At 44.9% G+C, this 16506-nt stretch overlaps 1 protein-coding gene across 7 annotated transcripts in view; it reads right to left on the reverse strand.

The window, feature by feature from the left end:
• The window catches only part of KAT6B (lysine acetyltransferase 6B), a 117369-nt gene extending 101355 nt beyond the window's left edge, over positions 1 to 16014 (reverse strand). The window contains exons 1-2 of one of the 7 annotated variants that reach the window (XM_064464950.1): positions 15826 to 16014; positions 7508 to 8404 (exon numbers count right to left, since the gene is read on the reverse strand). In XM_064464950.1, coding sequence (XP_064321020.1) covers positions 7508 to 8128 — 621 coding nt within the window. In that variant the 5' untranslated portion in view covers positions 8129 to 8404; positions 15826 to 16014. Of the gene's footprint in view, positions 1 to 7507; positions 8405 to 13601; positions 13689 to 13944; positions 14099 to 14140; positions 14226 to 15431; positions 15588 to 15825 lie in introns of those variants that run through there. The other 6 variants (XM_064464947.1, XM_064464953.1, XM_064464954.1 and 3 more) reach the window with 6 other exon arrangements.
• Positions 16015 to 16506: the final 492 nt, after the last annotated feature.

Genomic DNA, 16506 nt, shown 5'->3' on the forward strand with positions numbered 1-16506 from the left:
CACCACAGCCAGGAGGGGAGATCAATGGGACTCTGCCCCTCTAGAGGAAAAACACCTGAGAAAGCAGGAATTCCTGCACATGTGTAGCTATTCCTGCAGAGACGAGACACAAGAGTTGACAGTTTACAAGCCTGCAGTTTCCCTCCCCCAAGGACTTTTCCCATATGTAACAGCTTCTCTTCAGCGCAACCTGAAGTCACGATAATCCACACAGACCTAGAACTAAATGCAGCAGCCCTGGGGTTGCCTGCGCAGACATCCCTTTAACAGTTCACACCATTCACGTTGTAAGAAGGCTGCCTGTGCCTGTAAATTCAAAACTTTAACCCCTTCTGCAAGAGCCTGGCGAGGGGCAGGGGGGGAACACAAACCCAAAAAAAAAACCAGCCGTTGGAAAATCTAAGTGACACCAGTTATAATTTCCCCTCAATGATGAGGAATATAAGCAGACAGGGAAAAACAACACACACAAACAGGTGATTTTGCAACCGCAAGAAATCATACTACTTTAAAAGTTGGTTTGTCTCTTACAGGTAACCACAAAGGACAGCAGTGGATCTGTGAGCGAAATGGTGCCTGATCCTTTGAGGTGTCATCCTCAAAACTCTACAACCACAACCTGAGCCCTAGTAGTGTTGTTCCAGAACAAAACAGCAACTCCCTCAATTTGGTTCCAGGAAGTCCTGGTGTCCTGACATGAAACAGGCCCTCACAATCACAGGAACTATGGGTCTGTCCTTATACCCATGCAAATATAGCCCTGAATACAGAGAATAGAGCTGCCCTCTGAAAGATGTGAGCAGGACTATATAAATGGATTCAAAGTTGTGAAGAAGACTGTTTCACCAATTGAGTAATTCTTTTCTCAATGCTAGCTTGAGGTTATTTCAAAAGTGATAGTCTCTTGTAATTTCCAACCACCAGACTGGTAAACTACAGTTGATTAGCAGTTGATCTACATCAGGGCATCTTTCTTGAGAAAAAAAACACCACCTGTCAAAAATAGCAGACAACCTCAACTGCAAGTTAGCAAGGTTTTTCATCACCTGTTTTATAACAAAGTTCCTGCAATAACAAGAAACAACACGGAATTGTTAGCACATTTCAACCAGCATAGAAACAATACCCAAGAGTCAAGACTGTTAAGATAGGTAAGGATACAGCACTGAGAAAATACACAAGGTGGTTCTCATCTCTAAGGCTGACTTCGGGTATTTCTATATTCTAGAACGAATCCTGACAAAAGAGATATCCATGTTCTGAGTAGTTAAAGAAACATAATCTCGGAGGGAAAATGCAAAGAGTAAAACCGCTAACTGTAGTTCAGGAATCAAACGTCACTCCCAGTTAAGACAGAGGAGCTCACAGAAAATAGCATAGATGAACAACCACAAACCGAACTGCTGGAACTACACAGGATTTCTTTAACTCACTGCTGTCAGTTTCAATACAGGACTCACCACAGTACATCACAGCAATTAATTTTGAAGAGAAACTACCAGGGGAATCAAATTTTAGCAAGCCTTAGGATTAAACAGCTTGCAGTATAAGGTTTGGAATCACTCTGTGCAGTACACAGGAATCACAAGCACATCATGCAGAACCATGTTCCAAAGTATCCAGCTTGGGGGAAAAAGGATGAGTAGGGTCTTCCCTGATGGTTCTATAGGAAACTGCAGATGACCTGTTCACAGGAACTAAGTCACTGACATCAGAAATTGGAACCCAACCTCCCCAACGCTCCGCCTTATGAAGGATCAGACCAATCTAACATGGGACATAACAGTTTTTAATCTCCCTCTCACCACAAAATTTAATAAAACTTCTTCAAGTGTGCTTCTTGCTTTGATCCAAATGTGTTGAATTGTGAATTACAAAAAAGCCCCAAAAGCCTGATACAGCTATTTACAGTGGTATGAGCTGCTCCTCCACAATACAGGATAACAAAAGTTTTCCACTTCAGTTTTAAATGCTCAAAAGATGAGGTAAGTCATTCTACAATTTCTGGTAAGCTCCAGTACCTCAAGTGTGAACAGGATCCATCTGTAAGCATTCACTGGGCTTATGCATGGAGTTGGTACTTTTAGCATTTCAGAAGCTACCAAGACAGCAGAGAAATGACAGCAAGCAGCAGGCCCTAGCAATCGTCCCAGAATGCAAAGACAACAGCTACACGCACTGAGGTGCGGGCCAACCTTCCAAGAAATAAAGGTATCTTGTGAATTGAGGTAACAAGAAGCACAAACATGAGAGTTAGTGTTTGTCAAGTAATGCTGACACTCCTCAGTCTTCTGTCACCATGAAGATGTTGCCAGGGGAGAAACACAGGTTGTCTCTAAAGACAACAGCATTTTATAGATTGACAAAGTTCAAGCCTCCAAGTTCAAAATTCATTTTTCTCTTTTCATACTCGTCTACAGTTCCTTCAACTGTCACACCGCTGACACTCTTACAGAAACTTACCTATCACTGCATTTTGGTGCTCAGACTCACCCTCAGGAACACAGACTCAGCATAAAACCTGCTCCAAAGTCAGGTATTATGATTATCCGCGTATGTGTAAATCAGTAAGGTACATCGTGTGGCACTTCCTTTCTGCCTAAGTTTTCTGTTTCTGCTCAGTGGCAGTTCTAGAAGCCAAAGGGAACAAGGTAGAGCAAGCAAAGAAGTCTCAGCCAACAGTCTCTTGTTGCCTACCCACAGGAAAGCAGGAAGCGAAAAACTGAGCAGGGAGGAGCCTAGATGCCAAAAAAGCAATTCTCTATAGATTGGCCCTTTGCCTGAAAGACAGAAGGAGGAACACCCAGTGTCTGCACTGGCATAAGCTACACACCAGAAAACTGAAACTCAACCCATGCCAAGTTACACTTTGAAAAGCTAAATGTACGTAGGCCAGTGAAAACAAAATTAGATATGAGTTCAGAGTATGAAAAATTAATAAAACAAGTTCGGTTTTGCATGAAAGTTAGCTTAGAAAGACAAACTGAAAGTGAAAGGGGGTTTAATAAAATTTTCATGCCAAGAATCAGATGGAAACAACTATTAACACAGTTGCTGAGCTGTTCAAGAGAGTGTTCAGGAGGACCAAGAAAACACTGTATTGATCAAGTCATCTCCATCTGCACTGTATCTTTCAAAGTATATTTTAAGTAGTCATTATGCTGAACATAGCAAAGATGTAACCACTGAGATATACCACACATTCCCAGTCCTCTGAAAACATTATAACGGCCCTCGCCTCTTCACCTTTTAAAGCTGGATTAATCCTTTTCAATTCTGCTTTAAAATAAGTAAATAAAGAGCTGTCCTTAGCCTACAAGCATCTGCTTCTTCAGGCTTATAGTCACAGAACACTGGTGCCCAGGAGATGGCTAACTCCTAAGACCTGGTTGGTTTCATGCAGTTCCCAAAGTGCAGAACCTTCCTAGTGCTCGTCCAAGTGGCAAGGACAACAAGAAACAACACAGCACATGCTGATGTTGCCATTCTGCAACGGACACCATTATAGATAAATTAAACATCCATTTAAAGACTAACCATAACTTTTAAATATATCACTTTACTGCTGCATTACCAGAAGTGCATTTTCATGCATCAAAGGCTTATCGAAAAGCTCAGCATGACTCAACACGTTCAGGTTGATTTTCCTCTCTGTTCGCACTCCTTCCTACTATGTTATCGGTTTTTACACTGCATTTTCTGATTAACATACTCATACAGCCCTTCTCAGAAGATGCCGGGTGAGAAAAGGTGTGAAGCACAAGAGAGGAGAGATCTATGCAAGATACTCTGAACATAAGGAAGAACACATAAGAGCAGTTAAGTGCACTATATGCACTGCAATATAGTGAAGCCCACAAGACCAAACTACTGAGCGAGAAATTTCCTTCTTTTTCCACTTTCTTTTGTGTGTGGTTTTTGGTGTTTTTTTTTTTTTACTTGCAGAGAAAAACAAAACAGAAGAAAAAAAATTTTACAAGTCTTCATCCTAATGAACACCACTGTTTTCATCTTCCCTTCAAGGTTAAGGCGGCTCCACCTCTGGCTGGAGGCTGGTCCTTTTACGCACTGATTTATCACTTTAAAACAGGCATCTTTTGAAGTGCTTTAAGTTACCTGTACACATCAAGTAAGCATGTACTGTGACCACCAGAATATTTAGTGTAACTGGGATGTCCTTTTGTAATGTAGTTATATTACTCATCACACTTTATATGACATGTAGCCTAGAGACTGTAGAGCTGATGACAGCTACTGACCTTCCAATGGAATCAGTCCTTCCTGTGAGCCTTGTGCTTGATTTTGCTTCACACAGAGGTGAGCAAGCAACCCTCCAGACACAGCAGGGAATGGACAGGGATGGAGGAAGAGAACATTTGAACAGCTTCACTGCATACTTCCTCTTCCTGTAACTCAGAGTTGACACACCTTTGCCAAATCCAGAAGAGCCAGGGTAACACTTGAAGGAAACATACCATTTTTGCCCAAACACTTCCTTCCAAGCCTGTTATGGATTACAGAAGGAAACATGGCAATACAAGCTACATTGCTGTAACTAACTGCAGCTATTTCTACATCTAACAAAACAAGAGGACTGTATTAACAGAGTGATCCAATGCAACTAGATATAAAGTCATGAAAAGCAGCTCCATATCATCACCACCAAGAGGAAAATTTAGTACTTCCAGCTCCCTGTTCCACATAGGTATTTTATTTCAAGAATGCAAAACACTGAACACCCCAGTAACACAATCAAGGCTCATGGTCTGCAAAAATAACTTTAGTGGCACTGCACAGCAGTCTTCTCAGTGTGTTAGATACTCTGATGCCTTTGGGGGTCTGGGTAGGAGAAGCAAGAGGCAAAAAACACCCACACCAAAACAAAAACCACACACAAAAAAAGCCACACACACAAAAAAAAACCCAAACACCACACAGGCAGTACTGTATCTCTTCTGATCACCTTTTATTCACTCAGGAAGAAAGGTTCAGAGTCTGCATTTGATACTATGAGTGTCAGAGTTCAGACTGCCAAAGAAAGAGGTCTGATGCACTAAGTCTTTTAACTGTCTCATACTGATGAGATGTTAATTATGCATTTAAAAAGTCAAAATTACTCAAACTTCTACAGTCCTCTAAACAGATTACTGCACATCCTCCTGTTCTTTCTTCTCCTCAGGAAAAGTCAACAAAAGAGATACCAGAGGTGAAGTTCAAGGACTTAAAAACCAAAAAACCCAAACAAACAAAAAGAGCCACCCAAACAAAAAAGGCAGCTATTACTTGTGCTAGCTACATAAACAGCCAAAAGGAACTTTAAAGTACACCGGTGCCTTCAAAGACTAGCCATTCCTGAGATGCCAGTTGGCTGCATTTTATTGTGTAAAATTCAATAAATAGTCTTGACATGCCCCATACTGCCACTGAAATACTTCCAAGAAAAATAGCCTAACAGTCTTCCTGCAGTGTCATTCTGCTTATTCACGAATTACCATCAATTTCAAATGAACATGCGGTCACACCCAATAACAGAGACACCTACTTACAGTTGCTTTCCGAACTGTCCTTTAAGTGTATTCGAAGCCACACAGCTTGAAGATCAGCAAAAATCCCATACTAAAACCAAGTCTACACATATTTGCCCAGTAACCTGTGCCACAACTAGCACAACTAAGCAGTGCACTACACCGACATGCACCTACTGACTCGCCAACCTCACATCAAAATTATTTTTGTCAGGAAAAGCGTGTGTTTAAAAACTGTTCAGCATACAAGTCACACTGCTAATTTTGAGGCACCCAAATGAAAGCTTATTTCTTGCCAAAGCACTTGCTAGAGAACAGATTTGTTTGGCTAACTTCTGAAAGACAGATTTATCCTATACCAGTATTTTGGTATGGCAATAACGGCTTTTTTCAGCACCGTGACCTAATATTCCTTGCAATGGATGCCAGTTCCAGTAGGTAGCCCAACAAGGCAGATTTTTATCTCCACAGAATTCACATGCAGCATCATAGTATTAAACTGTTTTGGATGCTCAGTAGTCCAGTCTTCAAATTTTTCATGCCGCTAGAGTATCAGAATTACAGAAGAATCTCTGAAAGTACTTAAACAGACAGCTTTATCGCTACAAGTAATTAAATCTTTATAGTGTATGGCTACAGCAGTAATCGCACAGTAAGTAACACTTCCAAACCTCCATTCTGATTACTGAGCATGAAGCTCCATGCAGCCTTCGAATACCCCAGAAGTCCCATTTGACAGAAACAGATAGCCACATATGAAAGCAATCATATTTTAACTTATATTTATAGAAGCTCACAAAAATCAACCTATAGCTACCAACATTTGTAGCGTCACCTCTGACAGTTTCACAAACAGATGTTCTTGTAGACATCATTAAATATTTCTAATACAAGCACTCTGTACTCTGCACCCTCCAGCACATTATAGTCAGCTGAAGGAAAAAAGCGAGTGAAAAACCATCATGCAGTTTCTAGAAGGAGACACTAATGGCACCTCTACGATGGCAAAGTTGTCTGGGTTAGTCCATGCTAAAAAGAACTGCCACCAAACTTCACCACTGCAAAGCTGGGGACGGGGAAAAAAAAAAAAAAAAAAAAAAGAGAAAAGCCACCAAACCACCAACTTGCAAATATTCTAAGTAACCCATATCAAGTAGAACAGGTAGCTATTTTTCCAAGTACACTGAAAATTCAAAACACATTTCACCATACTAAACGGGGAATGATCAAAGAGTGCCTACAGACATGTCTGACACTATCCTTTCATAAACAAAACACTAATTGACACCCCTTCCCCCTCAAGGCTTAAACCCTGTGAATAATTAACCTGAAAACAAGGCCCAAGTAACAGAAAAAATAAACCCATGTAGGAAGTCCAACAAAACTGAAATAGGAGTAGGATTCTGCAGTTTAGCTCAATTTGTCACTCTGACACCTTCACTTATACTCCTGGAATATTTACATTAACTCCAGTCCCTATTAATGGTAGTCTTAAAGTTAAGTATCTACATACAAATATCTTTAAAAATAGTAAGTCTTAAATTTCAGGAGTTCTACCAGTAGTATTCCAGGTGGTGTTCAAACTACAAGAAAATCAGTAGGTCCAGGTGTAAAATGAAGGTAAAAGGCCACGATCAGATCACACAGCAGATCTCAGCAATGCCAGTCTGCCAGGCTAGACAGAACAGAACAACCTCACACCAGAAGAGATGACACAGCTGAACCCTTCCCTGCTGCTCTGTTTATCTATTGAAAACCCAAAGAGCAAACTATCCAACACAGACGAGCAGGACATAGGGACCTAAGCAAACCTCCTTTACCAGGACTGATTCTGCAAGGATCTTTGACATGCATCCTCACTCATATACATTTAAACTGGTAAATGAACAAGAAGAATCATTGATTTTGCATTAAGTAAATAAACAAAGAACAACAAAAATAATTTTTGCATTACTACATTTGCTCTCATTTTTCAGACTTACCTGGTCTTTTTCATGGGGTAGAAGGCTGACAGGTGGAAGAGAAGCTGGGAAAGTGCTGGAGTATTTTGGAGCTCCTTTGCTTTCCAAACTACCATAATTCACTCTATACTGAGGTCCATCCTTCAGTAATCTCCCATTGTTCACAGCACGTTTTGCCCCCAGGCGCAACCTCTGCTGAAAGGCAGGATTGTTGAAAATATTTGCTAGGTCATTTTGACTTCTCAAATACTTCTCTATGTTTTTCAGGGAGGAGCCATTTGGTTCTTGAAGCCCTTCAATTGCTCTTCTCAAGAGTTTATTCCAATCCACATTACGAAGCTCATTACAGGCTCCTCTAGATCCCTTAACAGATTTAGAAATAGTGCCAGGTTTAACAGACGAAAAACGTCCAGGATTATCTGGGTCCTTGTAGGATGCAAGGCCTTTGTTGGTAACTTTAAGAATAGAACCATCTTGAACACTAAGTTCCAACTGTTCTGAAACAGTCTTCTTATCTAATCCATGGGAAGCACAAACAGCATGACATATTCTCTCTTCAGAAGGCCTTTGCTTTTGCTTTTTAACTTTTTGTATAGCTTCAAGAATCCACTCCGTATAAAGAGGGTTGGCAAGTTTTACCATGGTTGACCAGTAATTGTTTCCAGCCAAGGGTTACCCATAGAGGTTCCTCCTTATCCTGTTAGCAGATCTTTCAGAGGTTGTTCACACCTCAAACACAAATCAAAGGATTCCACAGGCTGCTTGGATGCATCTCAAAAATACCCATCCTCAGGAGTCAGAAAAGGCAGGGAAATATCTGCTGACTGAAACTTCCAATTACTTTACCGTTAAGGAAGGGTAGAAAGGATTAATTTGCGATGATACTGGTACATCCATACAAGAAAGTCTGCTGCAAACCTTTAAAAAGAAAAAAGAGGCAGGGAGAGAATACAGTTAATGCTGAAGTCATAAAAAGAAACTGAATGCATTCAGACATGCATTCATACTGTAGATGCTGTAGTATGCAGAAATCTTTGAGATTATATGAAATGTTCGCCAGTTCCCACCCCACACCAAGCATGTCATCACAAAATCCTTCTACTTCTCATAACATTCAGTAGCTTTAGTTTTCCTAAAATCTATCGCCCCAGCACTTAACCTACTGCTGACTTGTTGGACAATTTCCATTCAGCCAGAGATCTGAAAACATTCTCTAAAACAAGCTGCCTACAAATCATTTCTAGCCCCACTGGTATAAGAAAATTACTGCCCGCATGGATTATACATGCACTAAAAAAAAAACAAAAGAAACCCAACAAAAAACAATCCTCAACTGATGAAAGTAAAATTATTAACCACTGCCATTTCTTACAGTAGACTAAGTGCCATGCCGTATGTTGATTCTACAACTCAGAAAAATCAAAAGCAAAATATCAGAACTGAGTCACTAATATTACATCCTTCCCTAATACCTAGGTACCCTAAAATACACAAATGAGTCACCAAGGCACTTCTCATTCTAAGGTGTGCAATAAAGAGGCACGCATTTTTGATACAAACTCTTAGGAACAGAAATGAGAATGAAGTAACAGGAGGCATTTTCACAGAAATACACGGTCCGCATGAAGACATATCAAGAGGTCACAATGACAAAATACATTTCAGTGACTCACAGTTTAACAAACAATTTTCTTTACTTATTATGGAACACATCACTCCAATAGAAAAGTCTGTGGTTACAAAAACTTATATAAGAAACCTGAAAGAGTCTCTTGATCAGGAGTTTATTCATACTGCAGGACAATATATGATTTTAAAAAAAACCCACAGAGAAAAAAGCCCCACAAATTAAACTACGACAGTAGTCACCTAATGAATAAATAAATATATTTGAGATAGTAGTTTTTACTGCCATGAAATGTGAGAACTTTTGAAGACATTAACAGAATTGTATAATTACTTCAGATCAAAGGAAAACAAATATAAACCAGAGGAGGAAAATCTTCATTCTTAATAGATGGGTTATCTTGTAAAGTAGAAGATTGACCAGTTTCACAGCAAAATCTACAACTGAGTTAATCTGAAACTACATTTATGAAGTTACAGCAAGCAGCCTATAACTAACAATAATATCTACGATTATACAAGTCTTGGACCTGATTTTTATTCAATTCTTCTTGCATTTCAATCATGTTCAAAACTTGAGTAAATTATAAATAGGAAAAAAAGCTGAATAGATACAATAATCTAAACTATTTTCAAACTGTTAAAAAGACTCCTGTGCAACCGTGAAGAGAATGAGTATTAAAACCACTTTTGGTCCCATACCTTTTCCTCCCTCTACCCCCTCAAAAATACCTTTAAATATAAACTCCAAATCATGTTTCACACATTATTACACCTACACAACACAATTAGTAACAAAAGAGCAGCTGGTTATTCGTGAATATAAACTACTTCTATACCCAAATAGTAGATATATTAATCAACTCATTTTATGAATCTGTCGTTCTTTAGGTTTGATTGAAGCTTAAGCACTTTCAGATTTATAAATACGGAAGTTCAGCTGACTGCCAGAATGAAGAGACACATTCCCGATACAAATGCAGGGCCTGAGTGTTTAATTGGCTCTCATACTGAACCCTATTGATCTACATGGATTGGATCCTGTTTCTTGCTCCCAGTCTGCACTCACGCAAGTTACATTTGGTAACAGCCTGTGTATTTCAAGTATTTGTAATAAAAAAATAACTTGTTCTGTAAATATACATTTTAATTTAATCCAGCTAGCAAAAGCCATTCTTTCCCTGACTGCATTGTTTATATTCACTGTTTTCAGGTAATTCCAAAATAACACCGTAGCTGCAAAATGCAGACAAATATAGGGAAGGAAAAAAGTTTCCATGGTATTACGAATCCTGTAAATTCACAGCTCTGACAGAGAACATACAATAATACAACAAAGCAGAACACTATATATAGTGGAGGCTCACTCACACCGAGACTATTTTATATGCTTTGCCTATGGACTTGGAAGTTCTCTGTAGCTACATATAGAGCCCCGGATTCCTAGAAAGCTGCTTTTAAGTTTAAAAGTTTCTTAGTTATGGTGTTCTACTATGAGTCTTCATGAAGACAGTACTTAATTAAATGCTGAACACCGCATTTGCTGAGTCAGACATACTTGCCTCATTTTTAAACCTACTGCAGTACTGTTGTATTAAATTTCATACAAGCAACCACATCACTTCCATTAAATTCCAGAACACACAGTGCAGGGTCTGTTCCAAGCACGTGGACACCAATGAACATTTCGGTATAAATGCTGTAACTTGTGGGTTACAGGAATTTTGACTGGCCAGTGACTGTGGCAAAAGGTGAGCATAAACCTGTATCTACACGTCAAGCCTGCTGCTTGGTACAGCAATTTCACAGCAATATACATTCAGAACTACATTTTTACTTATTTACTTAAAAATCCCTATGTGTAATACAACCTCCTGCATACTAGCGCCTACTAAATCAACACTAGTTGAGTGTATCAGCAGGGGCATAGTTTCCAACATACAGGGCAGGATATTTCGAGAGGAAAAAATCAAGACATCTTAAATTCACACCTTCCAACAGAACCCAAGTTCATTCTGCTTTAGGAAACCATTCAAAGCTCACCCTATTCAGTTTTGGAATTGCTTTTCCACAACCAAGCGTCTCTTATTCTGCCACTCTGACTGCACACGTACTTGAAGTTTAGCCCCCTAACCTCCACAACTGATAAGACAAGGTCTGCCATACATAAGATTCAGAATAACCTCTTAATAGCAGACATCTTTGCCAGCAATATAATTCAGCTCAGTGATCCTGGAGCTATAAGTTACAGAAGCCTTTCATGAATCAAGTTAAGACAGATTGATCCAAGACTGGCAATAGAGAGATATGTACACATACATGCTGAGCAACTGGATAAGAGACAAGACAAACGGCTTTAGAAACAAACTTTCCAGATTCAACATAAGAGGACACACAGAAGTTCAAAACAACATTCAGGTTACTAAATTTAGAACTTATTTTCACCAAAACCACAGAAAGGTGGTCATACATCATTTATAATAAGAAGCGTGATGCCTGCCCAAACAGATTTTGAGGAAATACCAATTTTTAAGACTGACTATAAATTAGTAGCAGGCACTCACATCTATTTATTGGTTTTCCTCCCCTTGTAATTAAATAACGTTTAATCAAACCCTCAACAGTACCCATCCAATCACAGATGAGATTTTCCAGACTGTTAAGTGCACAGGACCACTTCCAAGTTTTATGGCAATGGTCATTAAGCTCCTTGTATGTCATATTTCAGCTTCTACACTCTGTGGTATCTGATTTTGAAAATAAGAACATTTGAGAAAGTTTGATTGCACTACATTACTGACCAAGTCCGTTAACAAGCCTGCTACTGAAGAGCTGCAGAACATAAGCATTCGGAGGGGTAAGCACAATACATTACCTTTAAAACATGAAAAGCCATCTCTAGTCAAGGCTTGTCCCTTTACCTAAGTCATAAATTATCAGATTAATACAAAGAAGTTGCAAAATTGCAGCTTGGGATTTGGAATTAATGCAAATATGTCCTTTATAAAGCACACACACCTACTGTACAGCTTGTTCTAATTAAAGAATGCACTGACTGAACATGTCAATCTCAGGTGTCATCAGTAATCCTATAATCCTGTAATAAGGTCTGAAGGACTGAACTAGTATCTGGAATTACTTCCAAGTGATCCAGATTGTGAAAATGAGCCATGTAGACAAAAAAAAAAAAGAAAAAAAAATTGGCTATGCTCCCCCCGCCCCCAGGAAACAACATCAAAAGTTATTACACAAGTATCCAAAGCATTTCACAAAATAAAATCCAAAGTCTTGGGGTTTGTTTTTTTTTGTGTGGGTTTTTTTTTTTTTTGTTTTGGGGTTTCTTTTTTAGAGATTCATGAAAAATTCACTTTGGCTGTCTTAAGTATAAACGCGGTTAAACTTTTAAAAACTGAGGTTCACACAGCTACCAAAAAAATAAATAAAAAAGGGGAGGGTGGGAGGGAGAAAAGAGAGATGACAGCAACTTGTGCAACCTGCCGGTGACCTGTGAAGCACGATTTCATTCTGCTCCCTCCTACCTGCTCTGCACACACTCAGGAGAAGCAGCAGCAGGCCAGCTCTCTGCTGCAGCATCAGGGTCAGGTAAGGATTGCAGCAGAACAGGAGGAAGAAGAGACTGCCATTGCATTCAGTGAGCTTTTTGCCATTTTTCTTTCCTCCAAGCCATTACTTAGAATTCTGCAGCTAATCAACTCTGTATTCCACCCCCACCTCAATTAATGATGCAGAAGAGACAAGATACTTGCTTCCCCATCGCAAAACACATGCACCTACAAAGAGGCAGAGAGAAAGAAGATCCTGGCAAGGACTCCCAGCACGCATGACACTCTTAAAATTACCCAGATCATGAAGCCAGCTCTTGTATTATTCTTTATGCCACATGCACTTTTCACCTATAACAAGGAAGGGCAATGACACTTCCACATGCTTTAAACAGACAGATGAGGAGGCATTACAGTAACTTCAGAGCTACACCACAGACTTGGGGGTGTGGGGAGCAAGAGCAGTGCATGTAAATCAAACTGATGAAGTGCTTGCACTCTGCGATGCCCCACGAGCCTCTCTAAGATCATACACTAAAAAGCAGTTCATGACATGACAGCAGCAAGCACCGCCAGAGGAAACAGCATCAGCACAACATGACACCAGCAAAATCACCCAAATCCACCCTCCTCCATGGAAGTTCTGAACACTTTAAAAAAAAATGGTACTAGAGAGCATCAGGGAGCACGGGAAGGCGTTATTCACTGCCAGCAGCTAACCTGGGAAAATGGTTTTGCTGAAAACATTTCTTCTTGGGATAGGGATTTTCAACAGAAGGGGAATACGGTTGCTCTTTGCAGAGCAGGTTATTTTCAATGCTCAGTGACAGAATGCTAAAGGTGAGGTCTGGGCAAAGAAAATACCTTGTGAATATCACTTCTGAAAGGCAGCTTTCGGAGCTTGGATATTCCCCTCCCCAACTTACTTAAAATTTCCTGCAGTATACCCGAGCCACGGCGATTCGCAACGCCTAGTGCCCAGCGCCAAGGCATTGTTGTGTTTGACAGGGGCCGGGCCGGGGCCGGCTTTGGAACCCTCCGAGCCTCGCTCTGGGGTTTTTCATGGCAAAGGCAGAAACCCCAAGCCGCAGGCTCTGCTCCCCGGGGCAGGGCGGCCCCGCGGGGCAGGGCGGCCGGCAGAGGACGGCGTGCACCTGCACCCACCCCGGGGGGGGCAGCGGGCCCCGGCCCCGGCCCGGCCCCTCGCCGCGCCGCGGGAGGCAGGCCAAGGGCCGGCCCCCCCCCCGCCCCCGCCCCGGTACCACTCACCTCGGCGGGACCGGGGCCGCGGGGGGAGGAGCCTCCTCCAGGCGCCGCAGCGGCTCCCCCTGCTGCCGGCTCTGCCCCCGCTCCCGCTGCCGGGCTGCGCCCAGCCGGCTGCCTCCGCCGCCGCGCTGACCCCCTGCCGCCGGCCGCCGCCGCCGCCACTCCCCCTGCCGCCGCGCCGCGCCTCGCCGCGCCTCACCTAGGCCGCCATTTTGTTTCGCCCTGTTGTACTTAACGTGAATCCGACATGACACTGATTACAGTCCAATGGAGGCTCATTAAAACCTTACCTACCCCACGCCCCGCCCACCGGCGCCCGCCATTGGGCCGTCCTGCGCACGCCGCTCCGCGCTCACAGGCCGCGAGCCCGTGTCCATCAACCGCCCACACCGGCCCCGTTCCGCCCGGCAACCAGCCCGCCTCTCCCATTGGAAGGCAGGGCGTGTCAATCATGAGGCACGCCCCTTCCCCCACCCGCAACCCCGCCTACCCGCGAGCAAGGGCGGTGCCGGAGGCTGCCACTGGCTGCCACAGCCGCCACACACCCGCACTGCCCGCCCGCCCGCCACAGCCCTGCCCGCCCAATTGCTGGGCCTCGGGCGCCGGCGATTGGCCACCCGCCGCTAGCGGAGGCGGGCGTTCCCGCGAGCCCGCCCTCCCGTTGGCTACCACCGCCGTCCGTCTGGTCCCCGGCCCCGCTCCCCTCCCCCACCCGCCGCCGCCCCACCCGCCCCTGAAGTTAGTTCGGAGGGCAATCGCTCGCCGCCGACACCGGCGGCGCCCGCCACGGCAGGCGGGAGGGCGCGCGACACACACACTTAACCAGCAGCCTGAAATACCGCGCGTCGCGCGCGCGCCTCGCAGCCCGCCGCCGGCCCGGGCGGGAGCGAGGGGAGAGCGGAGCGGAGCCGAGCACGCCGCCGGCGCGAGCCCGCCGGGGAGCCTGGCACCGGCGGCGCTCCCCGTGCGCGCGCGCGCGCGCCCCCGCGGGGAGGGGGAAAAAAAAGGGGGGGGGGGGGGAGGCGACAATGACTCCCGTCTCGACAGCAGCACGCGGGTCCCCGCAAGTTTCGCCACGCGAGGCGCGGGGGACTCGTCCGTCACCCCCAGGAACAATCGCCGCCGCGCAGGGGCCGGCGGGCGCGTGCAGCACCAGCCCGCCGCCCCTGCCTCCCTCCGCCGCCCCGCGCCCCCGCTCCCCGCCCCATCCCACCCGGCCGTCGCCTCCTGCCGCCGCTCCCCCTCCCCTGCAAAACGCACGGCATCGCAATGCATTCACCAAGCGCGAGCGCCTGCAAACACGTGCATCAGCCTCCAGCGCAAAAGAGAGGGGGAAAAAAAAAAAGTACCCAGCCTAGTGACAAGCCCCCTGCACTGAGAGGGGAGGGAGAGGGGGGTCATTATGGCAAATTGCAGCCTGTCACCCAACGCACAACAAAACCCACCGCATGCTCCCTGCTACCCCCCGCAGAAACTCCTGGGAATCTAACCTCCGATGCAGGTTTCCCCCCTCTGCTTGCAATGACCTCCTTTCTCTGCCCGTGTGTGTTTCTGCAGCAGCGGTTCCTGCGGAATGTGCTGCCCCTGAAACGCGATCGCGGCTCCTCTCTCTCTCTCGCTCTCCCCTTCTCTGTCTCTCGCTCGCTCGCTCGCTCTCTCTCCTGGCTGCAACCGGAGCCAGGAGCACAACAACAACACATCCTCCCCCCACCCCCTTCCCCAAACACATACACACTGGCGAGCCCCAGCCGGGAGAGCCAGACGAGCCGGCGAGGGGGTGGAGGGAATCCCCAGCCAGCGGATTGATTGCACCAGTTACCTTCTGCGAGCCCCTTCGCGGGGGGGGGGGGTGGGGGTGGAAGAAGATGAATACGGAGAGAATACCTTGTCTCCCCTCCTCCTCCTCCGCGGGGCTCCTCTTCTCACTCCAAAACACTAAAAGGTGGACGGGCGGATCAGACACCGGCGCTCGGCTCGCGGCGGGGGAGGGGGAGCCGCACGAACAATTATCATTAATTCAGAAATTAAAGCGGGAGCCCACCCCAGACCTCCAGCCTTCCCCGTGCCGGGCGGACGCAGATTGCGAGGACTGGTGCTAAGACACAGGACCTGATAACAGCTAATTGAAAGGTTAATCTACATGGGCTGTGACAGAAGAGGTCCCTCCCCACTTTTTTATCTGCTGTCGGCAAGTGGGAAATTGAGCTTCCCCCCCTCCTTTTTCCCCTCAAAAAAAAAAAAAAAAAAAGGGAAAAAAAAAAAAAAAGGCAGTAAAGTTTGGGGGGAGGCGCGACCGGGGCTGAGGGACGGGGCGCGCGGGTGGCCGTTGCGGGGCGCGCTGGGCGGGAAGGCGGCCTGAGGGGAAGCGGCCGCCGCCGCCTCCCGGGGGGCCCTCCCGCCGTCCTCGGGGCTGGGCTGGGGTTTTCGTCCGGCGTGGGGCGGCCGAAGACGCCTCCATGGAGGCACCGCCGCGGGCAGGCTTCGGCAGATCCTTCCTGAGGGGCTTGAACAGTTCCTCTGGCCGGAGGAAGAGGGCTGTCTTTGAGGCAACCATAATTAGTCTGA

The sequence above is a fragment of the Phalacrocorax carbo genome, chromosome 13 (assembly GCF_963921805.1).
Source record: "Phalacrocorax carbo chromosome 13, bPhaCar2.1, whole genome shotgun sequence".
In the NCBI taxonomy this organism is placed as follows: domain Eukaryota; kingdom Metazoa; phylum Chordata; class Aves; order Suliformes; family Phalacrocoracidae; genus Phalacrocorax; species Phalacrocorax carbo.